Raw genomic sequence first — 13,535 nt, 5'->3', positions numbered from 1 at the left:
AAACAAAAGGAATGGAAAAAGCGAACGATAACGCTTGCATCGCTGAACTATTTCACTTGAAGGGGAAGAAGAACAAGACCAAGAAGAAGTCGAAGAACGAGACCGAGCCAGTTGCTGCGAAAGAAGCAGCAGATTCTGCAACAGCCATAACCGTAAATAATGGGGATGATGTTAGTACTTCCAGTGGTGTTAGGATTTCTTCGTTTGATTTCTCTGTCGACAAGTTCTTCCGAAGCATGGATACCATTGCCAGACTCTGCGGCGAAGAAGAACGCGATGCTGATTCTGAACAAAGCGAGATTCGGAGAATGTCTTCCTCAATCACTTTCTTAAGGTACAATCAAACCAAATAGCGTGATGCGTTATGCAGAGAATGTATCTTGTGAAGGAATATTTGGTAAACAGCTTTCATCATATTGAATTTTGGATAAAATAGAAGCGCTAATTTGAACTGGAGAGGGATATATATCAAAGGAGTCCACACTCCATCGTGTTCTATTTCCTGCAATGCGTACTTCCCTGCCTCAATTTTGCTCCGTTTGATTATTGATTTGTTATTTATGCTTTGATTGATAGTGGTTCTGTGTATAAAGTACGACTTTCAGCTATTAATGATAAATATGCATTTCGTTTTTTTTAGTATTTATACGTGTATAATGTAAATTATTTTATATTGTATCCATAATCTTCAGCATAACGAAACAACTTTGGCATGGTTGTTCTGACTTATGAGAACTACGTTGTAAAATTGGTTTTCATAATGACCAGTTCTTAAAAGTATTAGTAGTTACCACTTACTGAAATTCTTGTATATGCTTATACATCTAGTTTTTAAAAGTTTCCAAATAAAAACTTAATTTCTTATTTTTGTTGACTTTAAATGTGTAGAGAATGGAGAGATTTTAAATATCCATCAAGAAGCATTAAATTTGCCTATGGACTTGAGAGCTCAGAGTGTTCTAAGGGAAAAGATGACATTACAGTAAATCTGCCTCAGTTTTCATCTGCCTCTGTTCCTAAGGCACAAGAGGTTCAGTATTGTATTCTTGTTTATTTTGTTTCCTTCGCTAATCGTGGCAACATAAAATTTCTCGGTACATTTACCTTTTAAGTTTGAAATTTTAATAAATAGACTTCCTAAACATTATTATTGTGTATGCTTTTCTTAGCATGACATGCAAGAGGAACAACTTGGGGAGGCCAAATCTCAGGAATGCAGGTATGGCTAAGATATAGGTATTTGAGTTGTTTTATTCATTCACATTGCTATGGAGTTATAGCGCATGCTTGCGTTAATCATATAAGCCTTATCTTTGAACTTGCTGATAAATTGAAGTATTTTATCACTGCTAATTATTTAACTTGGCTAAACACTTCAAGTCTTGTTGGAGCAGAGACTTTGTGATGAATGTTGGAGGCCCTGTGTGGGCATTAGATTGGTGTCCTCAGATACATGAAAAGCCTGAGTGTTCAATTAAATGTGAGGTACTTGGTTTGCTCTCTAGCTTTAATACATCTATCGAACCTTCTTGAAAATTATTTTTATTGTTTAGCTGCTGTGATGGGAAGTCTTTGACGCTTAATGCAATCTTAAATTCTTAATGGTGAATTCTGTCTGTCTGATTGTTCCTTATGATGTCTCATGTGTTGAGGGTGATTGCCTTTGAAGTAAAGTTTCATGGTGAGGGGGTTCTAATTCCTTGCCTTGTAGGATTGATGGTTGTGCATAACAGTTTTAGGGGGTGAACTATGCTCTGAAAATATTGGATCTTGATTGTAAATATGTAAGTTTTCACTAAAGAAAAGTTGCCAGGAGGTGTAAGCAGTGCATGCTGTGAAAGATTTCTTTCTTTGTTTTTAAATTCAGGTGAACAATACAGTGATTGTGAGACATTTCTTAATGAAAGGGAGAAAATGTAGTAATTTTGCTATTAATTTTTTTTAACATGTGACTGAATGGGGTGTGTTTTAATTGTGGTGATAAAGTTGGAAATCAGAGTTTAGATGGCTGTTTATGGGCAGTGGAGAGCCTTCTAAGGTTAATGGTTGTGAACAACTGTTTTAGAATTAATGGTTAAACAGGACTCTAAAAATGTTGAAGCTCTATTGTAAGGATATAAATGAGTTTTGACAATATATCAGCAGAAGCTGTGGCTGCTGCTGTTGTCAAAAGATTTTTTAACTACTAGGTGATTGTAAACTATTTTTGTAACCACCAGTTTTTAGATTGTTATATAGATGGAAGGAAAAATATAGTAATTTTTTGGAGTCTTTTCCTTTTCTTATTTTATCATTCAACATTGTGAGGCATGTTGTAGCATGCCAACAAAACAAGGTCATAAGGCTGTTTATTGGCAGCAGATTATGCTGCTTGAACATTATTCGTGCAATTTTATTTTTCCATATATGATTGATGCTCAAATTCAATTTCTACCACATCCATTGGAAGGTTTAGGTTTTAAGTTCATTTTATTTTATTACTTAAAAGTTTTTTTTTAGTAGATAGCTGGAAGAAACAGAAAAAGAGGATTGAGTGGTAGAAACAGGAAGAACGGAGAGAAGTTTCTCTCTGATTATTTAATGATGATTTAGGCCTAGTATATGAAGGATTTTGGATTTTTTTTCATATATTTTTCCTCCACCACTTTATCATGTGTGCCAGAAACCATGGACTCAACTCAACAATGATGACATATTTAGGTTGAACTGCCACATGCCACACCTTAGGGTTTTTTATGATGGATGCACTAATATCAAGTCATGATGCCATAGCAATGCAATTGACAACACTATCCTAGTATTTTACAATAAACCTGCTTTATATACATATTTGGAATAATTTTGTGGCTGCTTTGTCATTTGTTTGCATGCACTTGTATTATATGTAGTGAAATGATACACTAAGCTTTACCCTTTAAACATGGAAGTAGGAAATAGTGGACACTTTCTTTTGTAAACCTTGTACATTAAATGGCCTTTCTGATGTTTGTTTTAGTTTATTGCTGTTGCTTCTCATCCACCTGGCTCTTCTTATCACAAGATGGGTGCCCCAGTTACTGGCAGAGGTGTCATACAAATATGGTGTCTTCTAAATAGCATGGGACACAATGAAGTAGTATCTTCTCTCGCAGAGAAAGGACAAAAGGGACCTAAAAAAAATGGAGGCTCAAATGACAAGTCAACAGAAATAAAGAAGCCCAGAGGAAGACCTAGAAAGAATCCAACAGTGATTGCAGTGGATGATATGAATTGTGAGACTCAGACCATGCCAACTCTTGCTGTTCAATTTGCAGAAAATTCTACTGAGTTTCCTTTTCCAGATGGGAAGCTTGAAAATGATGGAGAAATACTTTCTAAAAAGGATGGGGGCACAAATGACAAATCAACACAAATGAAGAGGCCTAGAGGAAGACCTAGAAAGAATCCAGCAGTGATAGCAGGGGATGACACAAATTGTGAGACCCAGCACAAGTCAGTTCTTGCTGCTCAAGTCTCACAAAATTCTATTGATTTTCCTGCTCCAGATGGGAATCTTGAAAACAATGTAGAAATACTTCCTATTACATACACGAGAAAAAGAGGGGCCAAGAATAATGAAAGCACAAATGAAAATTCATCACTAATGAAGAAGCCTAGGGGAGGACCTAAAACAAATTTAAAAGAAGTTACAGGGAGTGACCCAAATTGTGAGAACCCACCTGTGGCTCTTGATGTTCAATTTCCCCAAGATCCAGCTGAATTTGTTTCTCCAGATGTCACTCATGACAATTGCAATGAGTATGCTTTGCAACAATGTTGTGTTACAAAACAAAGGCATGCCAAGAAAGCTGCTTCTGCATGCAATACTATTTCAACAAGTCTTGTTAAAAGCAGCAGGTTGAAAATTAATCATAGGGAGGAGAGACATAGCCAAGATATAAGTCAGCCACCATTGACCCAGTCTGAGAATGAGGTAAATCATCAACCGTGTTGTAGCTCTGAATTGAAACCTCCAGCAGCAACTTGTTCCATTCTAGGAGATGTAACTTTGCCTAGGGTAGTGGTATGCCTAGCTCATAATGGAAAGGTGGCATGGGATGTGAAATGGCGGCCTCCCAACTTTTCTGATTCCTTATGCAAACACCGGATGGGCTATCTTGCTGTCTTGTTGGGCAGTGGATCTTTGGAAGTGTAAGATGTCTTGATCCTCATTCTCCTTTTGCTATTATTGGTATTCTTCATGATACTGAAATGATTTCTTTTTCTTTTGTTGACTGTGTTTATATGTTGCTACTGACTGTCATCTTTATTCAACTGTAGGGAGTTGAAATTTGGATATAATCAAATACAATTGTAATTACTATAGTATCATACTGTATCATAACAACCTTATGAAAATTTGAATGAGACATAATGGAGATAGTTACTGAAACAGAGAATTAGGATTTACAGTAGCCATAGCTTGAGTGAAATGTGTGGTAAGCTAGTTATTCCATGGCTTATTATAGTCATTATTTGGGTACATATATTGTATGTGACACAGTTTATTCTAAAAGATGAAGTAAAATTTTCAGTAAATAAATAATTGCAATAGTTAGTACTCTTTTTTATGTCTCATTCTGTGTATTTTCAATATTTTTATCTGTGCAAGTGCACACATGTAATGACAAATCTCTAAAGGAAAATTGTGGAAACTCGGAAGAATTTCTGGTCATCGGTCATAGTTGGCTGTAGCAATTAAATCTGTTTGAAAAAAGAATGTTTTAGTCTGGTTTTATTGTGGGGAGAAAAATTAAGAGAGATTTATGTTACTTCATAATTTATAGGATACCTCAAATTTATATCACTATTTAACTTGGCAATTTCTTCTGTTGTTCTTAATGATACTGTTCTTTCCAACTTATAAATTTCAATAGTGGCTATATAACTGAGACAATAATCCATGGAATTGTCATTTAATGTTTCTATGAAATTAATTATAGTAGAGAGGCCTCTGATAAATTGATATTCTTGTTCCTTTAGATCGGAAACTTGATTACTTATTCTCAACAAAAGTGAGATCCTTTATAAAGTATTGTTGGTTTTGAGTAACATTGTGATTTGGGTGGCTTTTGTTTTTGTTTGAACTTGTCAATTGCAGGTGGGAGGTTCCTCTTCCTCATGTATTGAGAACAATTTATATGCATAGTGAGGGCACTGATCCACGATTTATAAAATTGGAGCCTGTATTTAAATGTTCAATGTTGAAGCGTGGTGGCTTACAAAGGTATGAAATCCTTCATTCTCTCAAGGTTGGACACCTGCATGCTAAACCCATCTACTGAAGATATTTGAATAGATCATGAATAAATTCAATTACTGAAGATAAAAATTCATGAACAAATTTAATTTAAATTCATTTATGATTGCTTGATAATTAGAATAGATAAAACAAATTTGAAATAAACACTATTTGAATTTTAAATATATAAATAAATAAATAAAATTTTCCATTAAAAAAGTACTTTCTATTGCATACACAAATATTTGCTAAAGCTTTTCAAACTGTCATTTTAATTAGATTTATTTTTGAGTTTTGCTGATTATTTTTTCAAACATGTCCTATATATCTGCAAATAATGATCAATTATTGTATATTATTTTCATAAATTAATATTATTTATGGTCATAAGTGCACCCATTCTTATTCCTTAAAGGTTAATTTATTATTAAAGCAAATTTAAATACTGTTACTTTTTAAACTCTAGTAGTTTGAACATGAATTTTCCCTATATGTTTTTTTTTAAGAAAAGAACTCTTATTTTCATAATATATATTTGTATACAAACCAAATTTAGAAAGGATGGCAAAAATGGGAGCTTAATTCAGTTTTTGACTGGGTATACATGATTTTTTTAGGGTAAAAGTAGTTGGATGTTCGCATTGATAATAGTATTCAAACAGTGGTTGGTAGCTAGTGGGATGTTTATTATGTTTGGAAACTCCACTGTTCTTGACTCTCTTCGATCCCTATTTTTTGTTTGTCACTAGAATGATAATTTCATGAATAACAGAAAGCTACTTGACATTATCCTTTTAGAAAACAATGGGACTCCATTATGGGGCTTGTTTTGGCTGTACAGTGAATTAAGAAAGCTGTATATAGAACTTTCCACTGTACTGCATAGTGATATCAGAATAATTTTTTTATAAAATAGGTTCATTGATTACATCCTAGTGGCAAGTTTTCATCATTTAAATTAACGTTTTCATAAGTTTTTACTTTAATTCTTTTTATGGTAACACAAATACACAATGTTAATGTGAAAGGGTTGAGGCACTATTGAAAGAAATGTTAGATTTTATTGAGATTTATTTTATATATAAACTTTAGAATATTCGTTTTAAAAGAACTTATGAATCACCAGGAAAAGATTGCTCAATTGAATGGTGCTATTGACATGTTGGGTTCTGCTGGTTAAATTCATGAAGCTGCAGAATCTTATTGAATTTATGTGTTTAATTTATGTTTAATAGTAGTCTAGCTATGTGGTGCAATTTACTCTAATGTTTTATCTCACAGCATTCCGCTCTCAGTGGAGTGGTCAGTTACGCCCCCTCATGACTATTTACTTGCTGGCTGCCATGATGGAACGGTATAATTCACAAAATGTTGGTCAATTATATGTTTTCTGCTTTGTCTAAGTTGAAGTTTATGTTGTTTTGATAATTAAGAAATATATTTGTCCATGAAGTTTCATTCAGAGTGAAAAGGGAGAAAACTTTCTATTCTTTTTCCTTAATAGTTTTTTTCCCCTTTATCTTTCTCTAATACTTTTGTATTTATAACATATTATGTTCCTCAATAGTATTGTTCCATTAAAATATGAGCATATTGTCCTGTAAAACCTTTTTCCACAATATATCTCTAGTAATATAATTTGCTTTCTATTTAGGTTGCTTTGTGGAAATTTTCTACAAATTCTTCATCCCAATGTGATGGTAATATTTCTGTTACCAGAAGCATGTCTCATTTTTTACCTATTTGGTTGTTAGGGAAGGTAACTATGTTGAAAAACAAATTTATATTTTATTGTTTATTTACTCAATTTTCAATCTGCAGATACAAAACCGGTGCTTTGTTTTGGGGGAGACACAGTTCCTATTAGGACTGTTGCCTGGGCTCCATTTGAAGGGTTAGTAATAACTGAACCTTTCTCGGCCATGGCAATTTGGTTTGGTTGTTTGCTTTAAATACATTGCTATTACTGTAGTGTATATCCTTAAGAAACTTGGAATTCTGTGCAGATTATAAAGAACTATTCTGCAAATGTTTATGATTTTTCACATCTCTACATTCTCTCATTGTTAAACAAAAAACAATTCTATCTAATTTTTTCAGATAATATACGAAACTTATTTCTCTATGTGTATATTTGTGCGCTTTTGAAATTGTGGTGAAGATTGATTTATTCCATATTTTCTTTTTCAGTTATGCTCGGAGGATATCAATTCTTATGCATGTAATGTAACTAGTTTCATATCAACGCTTAATCAAACACTTTCTTGTTAAAAGTAATAAAAATACCATCATTTGTGTCCGGACATGGTTTGCAAGTCAACCATTTTTTATTTATGATGTACACATGCACCTTTTTTTTCATAAAGAATGCTTCAATAACCAGGCACTAGTTTTTTATACCTGCAAATATAATACATATGAATTCAACTGTATTTACATCATTTGTCCATCTTTTTACCTTCATTTGCTTGATGTTATGTGGGATTTTATTATATATTTCAGCAATCCAGAGAGTTCTAATATAATAGTAACTGCCGGACATGAAGGCCTTAAGTTTTGGGATCTACGGTGAGCCTTTTTTTTCTCCCTCCTTTTTGTTTATTTACTTTGTTATTTTATTTCTTTTTAGTTCATTTTAAACATCAAACTTCAATGAGTTTTGTTTTGAATGACATTGCAATTGTAATATGCAATTCTATAAAACTGGCTCAGACCAGCAAACTAGAGAACCAATATGTTGAACAGTTTGAGCAGCATGTTGATTGGTTATCTAACTGAATCAGTGTGCACTGTGATTTGGCCAGTTTTTGAGCTGACTTATGCCTAACAGGCACAGATTTTGGAATTTGGAAGTGTCTCAATCTCAACTAAAACCCTCAATTGTTCATGCTTCTCGCTGACAATCTCTTTTCTCCTTGATAAACTCCACCCAACTTTGTCTCAATGTAGGTCTCCCTTCATTCATATGGAGCCGGCTGAAACACGAGAACACCCAACCCACCAACATTACTTAAAAAAAGATTAGTGTTCTATAAGATGTAATTTAATTATATTGAGATATTTTTTGTTTAATAATAGATCATAATTTACATAAAATCTAAAGTTATGCATTTGTAGAATGAAAAATTTATACAATACATATCTAAACTATTAATTCTAAACTGTTAGATCATTATTTAACTATTAATATTTTCAAACATTATAATTAACCATCAATATAAAATAGATGATAATCGAGAAAAAGTGACACTTGTGAACCAAAATATTTGCCTCAGGCTCACATCTTAACCAAAGAATAATGATACATTGGGTTGAGTTGCCTTCAAAATGCCACCTTGGTAAAGAAAATATTTATGCTGATCTCTCGACATGGTTAAGCATTCTACCAACCAAGTTATCACCAAAATAGGGATGAACACTATAAGGTAGTGCAAAATCCTACCTAGGCCAAGGCCACCTTTATATCAAAGTGTTCTGCCACCTTCCACCCCCTTCTCCTATATGATCCCTTATTATTACAATTTTGATTCCCCAATTCTTTTATCCCAATCTCTTTTTGCCAGCTGTCCATTTTGTTATGCATTTCCCTCTTTCAACTGATTCCTGTACCTTCACTTCCTTCTTTCATCGATTTCCATCCTTTCCCCTCTTTTATCTCTTTCTTCTCTCGTCACCACCGACATGCCTTCGCTACTATTAGGCCCATTTTTCTGTTTCTTTCCTCAACTGTGGATCAGTGGCTCATCAGAAAGCTAACTGCAAACGTGTGATGAATCACGTGAAACTAAAGCATGGGAAAACAGAGAAACATCAAAGGACTTCAATCTTTTGGAAACTCAAGCAGAATAGTAATTGGATTAGGTTACAAACTGCTCTAATAACATGTTGAAATTCTAGAGTTTACGGGGAAATGGAGGAAAAGAAAGAAAGGAAGCTCTCAGTAATATTCTCATTGTATGTTACGGTGTTATAGAGCTACTAGCGAGAAAAGGCTTTTGATTGTTGTTTGTTGCAGCTGCATGTTATAACGCAGTACTACTAAATCTGGCACCCTCCAAAATTTGACATATATACATTTCCATTCATAGTGTGAGCTATGGAGGCACCGCATCATAAGTCAACTGTGGAGCCAAATGTTTTCTTTTTTGTATTATCTGTATGTTCATGTGAAGCAGCTTTGATATTTCCATGATCATAAAGGATAAACATTACTTATTTATGTCAAAGTGTATGATTTCTTATTTATGTGCGACAGAGCAATTACCCTTAGCCATTGAGTCTGCTAAGCTTGTTTACAATGATTTACTCTAAGCATGAAAATTTATTTGTAGTAATCCATTTCGTCCTTTGAGGAACCTCCACCCTGCACCAAGAATCATATACAGTCTGGATTGGCTGTCAAACCCAAGGTAATGCATAATTTTAACTGGATAAAATGCTGTCTAAACTCGTCATTATGATTAACCCAGATTTATTATGTTTTTGCTTTTCTAGTTGCATCATTATGTCCTTTGAGGATGGAACAATGAGAACCTTTAGCTTGGTGAAGGCGGCAAATGACCTTCCTGTCACTGGAGAAACATACAGCGGAAAAAAACAACCAGGGTTGCATAGTTCTTCATATTCATCGTTTGCCATTTGGAGTGTTCAAGTTTCACGTATAACAGGTGGCTTTTCAGTATGCATTACTTCAGTGACGTTATCATTAGTGTCTTATTACTAGAAACACTTTAACCATAGGCATTGAAAACTTATGTAATATTAATCTTACCTATAAAGTAATTAGTTTTTCTAGGCAAACAAGCTCCTTGTAATGATAAATTTGTTTCTGTTTGGTTTTCAAAATATCATAACAAACCATTTGAAGAATTCATTACCATTATTGTTATTATCTAACGATGGGTTTATTTTTATTATGATAGGCATGGTTGCATATTGTGGTGCAGATGGCACTGCTTTTCGTTTTCAGGTAATTCCAATATTTAGTTGGAGATGTCACTTGCAATTACCTGCTGCTCTTCTTTGATGACCAAATTGTCTAGAGTTCGCATTGCCCAATTTTATAGTCAAGTTGAATTTCAACGCAAGGAAATGTGGGCTTACACATTGTTAATACTTAAAGCAAAATGGTTTGTTACATGGGTGCCCTTAATTATCGAACTAATTGCCCAATTTTACTGGCATTATATTGGACCAGAGGCTGTCTTGTATCTCTTGTTGGCCTTGAGATTAGGAGTATAAGATCTATTATACACTTTTTTTTCGGTAATTAAAAGGGGACAAGGTCCAAAATATACCGACGTAGATAATATGAGCTCATGATGATTTTCTCTGATCCAGAAAACCTAAATGTGCTATAGAAGTTGAAAGCTACTAACGATGAATAGGCTATATAAATTTTTAGTGTAAATCATACTTTACTCCTTTTAGTGTCACACTTTCTCAAAATACTCTCCTGTTTTTTATTTATGTCACTTAACTCATTTATACTTTTTTTGTATAACGAAATCCCCTTAAATACTATCATCAAAAGCTAATAAGTCTAAAACCATAGTTAAAATAAGAAAAGATCATGGTTTAGCACTTAAAGTGGTTTTGTGATATAAAATAAAAGTATAAGTGGGTTAAGTGATTCGAAAAGAAGGGGGTAATACTCTGAGAAAGTGTAAAACTGCATGAGATAGTGTGTAATTTATCCTGTGTTTTAACCAAGGCTGAAGAAATACAAAATAAGTGATCATGTGAAGCAATATCGGTGCATGGAGCTTTCAAACGAAATAGCCTGCTTGTCTTGCCAGTTATTAACAACTGATGGACAAACCTCATGTCCTCTTATAACTGAGAAATCGATGTTTTTCTTTAGTAAAGGAACAAGGATTTGCGAGGACTCCAGTTTATAATCTAGTATGGAAAAAGTACAGTATTGATAGTATTCCTCAAAATTTTTCAAATTTGTAACTGCAATCATTGATTAATGCATATGAATTTTCTCCAACCCCCTCCCCCAAAGAGAAATAATTCTAAGCTTTTTGTTTATTGTACTCAGCTTACTACTAAAGCAGTCGAGACAGATCATTCACGCAATCGACTCCCACACTTCCTTTGTGGGTCGGTAACTGAGGAGGATTCAACTCTGATTATCAACACTCCTGTATCAAATGCTCCTTTCCCGGGGAGGAAGTCACGTGACAAGGGCCGGTATGCTGAATCTTTCCGAGACTTGCTATCCAAGTCAAATCCAAGCAGAGGTGCGAATAATCAAATGGCAGAAACTTCTAATTCTGATTCTCAGAATTTAGGTCAGCCTTCCAAACCATGATGTGATTAACCAATATGATTTGCTGCCATGGTTTCTCTGAGAATTTTTTTTTTAATTGGTTGCAGCCCTCTGTGATGCTGACAATTTGGGTTTGCAAGCTGGCTCTGATGAAGTGTTGTGTTCTGTGAAGCAGCCAAAAAAACCAAAACTGAGTAGTAGCAGCAAGAAAAAATCAGTAGAAAGCCAAGCTTTTGTTTGCAGAGATGATGTGTCAACAAGCACTCCCGGGCTTGACAATGAAAAGTCAGATTTTGGGAATATACCTGAAGTCTTCCCTCCCAAAATGGCAGCATTGCATAGAGTGAGATGGAACATGAACAAAGGCAGTGAGAGATGGTTGTGCTTTGGAGGAGCTAGTGGACTTGTGCGTTGTCAGGAGATTGTTTTCTCTAAAACTGATAAGAAATGGGCGTTGAAGAAATAATGGCATTTTATCCGCACTTAAATTTGGTGTCGTGAATTACCTTGCGTGAATATCAACTGTAAATTAAGATCAAATCACACAAGAAAAAATTATAGTCAACGTTGACAAGTCAAATATGTCACATATCAAATTCATTATGAAATGCAGGAACAGTACATGGCTTTTGTAGCAAGTCGACCCCTACGTAGTTTAAATGTGTACCGCGCCTGACTTTTGCACCTATTTAATATTGTTAGGCTTTATTCTTTTATTTAGGATTCAACTTGATTTTTCGAGCTTAAAACGCTCAGTTCTATCTTAGTAAGGTACATTAATGGTCTAACTGGATGAGAAAAGAGTTAAGAAAAGAAAATAGTACATATGTGTAAAAATATAAATAATGTGTTTTGTCTCTCTTTAGTAGTTAGACTAAAGCTATTAAGATATCTATAAAAATTAATTCTATTGAGTAAAGTTTTTAATCATCAAATGAGTTTAAGTTAATGTACGAGTGTTATAATACTTATAATGTCTCACAACGTGTTAATGACAATTAGTGGTATTGTTTGTTTTTACATTCATAGGTTGAGGTATTTATCATATAATTTATGTTGTTTCATGGTTAGAAAAAACATTATTGGGTAAAACTCAGGATTATTTTTCTATATACCATTCCCATCAAATTATGATGTAAACGAAGTTGGGTATAGTTTATTATCATGGGAATGATTTAATATTTTATAAAACTGTAATGGATAGTAGGTAATGGGAGAAATAAAAACAGAGAAATGTTATTTTTGGAAACACTTTTGTTCCATACTCAAATATTCTTGAAAATAAATTTTAGGAGTAACAAAAAATTACGCAACACAAGTATGATATGTTTCCCAGCATATAATTCTAGCTTTCAAAGCATCTTATTCTCGGTGATCATTCCCTGAAGCAAATCACCTTTGAAATGAATTTGCATTTAGCACATTTGAAGCAACTATGTGTGCTTTCAACAAAAAAATGCACTTCGTGCTTATCAAGAGTGGTTTTCTTGTGAGCGGTTGCGAGCTTTTGATAAAAAAAAATTACTACAAATTATTGTTTGTACTATTTTTCTTTTCTTATTCGCACTATTCTTTTACTATAACTTCCAGAATTTAATTTTTAGAAGTATATTTAATACTTTCTAAATTCTAATTGTGTACTGTATGGGATCCATTTCCCCTGCATGGCACCGGTTCAAGTATACATCAACGTATTTTATTTATCTTTTGCTTGACTCATGCTAAATAATGAACTATTTCGCTGAACTCAGCTTTGATATAGTAATGGCCACGACTTAGACTAAAAGATCCAAAATCCAAGCCACCAAATAATGAGTCTTGGATCTTAATTAATTCTGCTGTTTTGCTCATTAGTCAAAATCCCATGCTTTACAATCCTCCAAATTCTCCGCTAAGTGCTGTAACAATCCCAAACATTTATATCATCAAACACAAACATAAATATTATATTTCTTTTTCTCAAATACTGATTGCTAGAGAATGAGCAATACGATGAAG

The 13,535-nt window shown here is 33.8% G+C and overlaps 1 protein-coding gene across 6 annotated transcripts; it reads left to right on the top strand.

Annotated features, from left to right (window-relative positions):
* On the top strand, window positions 1-12,222 carry LOC113872072. 6 transcript variants are annotated; one of them, XM_027509307.1, is made up of 15 exons: window positions 1-334; window positions 889-1,030; window positions 1,170-1,219; window positions 1,395-1,485; window positions 2,996-4,170; window positions 5,120-5,245; window positions 6,542-6,614; window positions 6,915-6,960; window positions 7,082-7,154; window positions 7,763-7,828; window positions 9,592-9,669; window positions 9,755-9,927; window positions 10,183-10,229; window positions 11,307-11,559; window positions 11,645-12,206. In XM_027509307.1, exons 1-15 carry the CDS (start codon window positions 12-14, stop codon window positions 12,001-12,003), a joined length of 3,075 nt encoding a protein of 1,024 aa, XP_027365108.1. In that variant the 5' UTR covers window positions 1-11; the 3' UTR covers window positions 12,004-12,206. The 6 variants fall into 6 exon arrangements, with proteins under 6 accessions (XP_027365108.1, XP_027365111.1, XP_027365109.1 ...); XM_027509310.1 differs by having other exon boundaries at window positions 4-334; window positions 3,041-4,170; window positions 11,645-12,222; XM_027509308.1 differs by having other exon boundaries at window positions 4-334; window positions 889-1,021.
* Window positions 12,223-13,535: the final 1,313 nt, after the last annotated feature.

Source organism: Abrus precatorius, unplaced genomic scaffold, assembly GCF_003935025.1.
Source record: "Abrus precatorius isolate BTA unplaced genomic scaffold, Abrus_2018 Scaffold7, whole genome shotgun sequence".
NCBI lineage: Eukaryota > Viridiplantae > Streptophyta > Magnoliopsida > Fabales > Fabaceae > Abrus > Abrus precatorius.
Note: the sequence above shows the minus strand (reverse complement) of the source record. Positions and strands in the feature narration are given on the sequence as shown.

Bases quoted from the DNA above. Each gene is read 5' to 3' on its own strand.
- LOC113872072 (XM_027509307.1), top strand. From the start codon at position 12: ATGGAAAAAGCGAACGATAACGCTTGCATCGCTGAACTATTTCACTTG. The intron at 7,155-7,762 runs GTTAGTAATAAC...TATATATTTCAG, and splicing joins GCCTGGGCTCCATTTGAAGG to CAATCCAGAGAGTTCTAATA. The intron at 9,928-10,182 runs GTGGCTTTTCAG...TTATTATGATAG, and splicing joins TCAAGTTTCACGTATAACAG to GCATGGTTGCATATTGTGGT.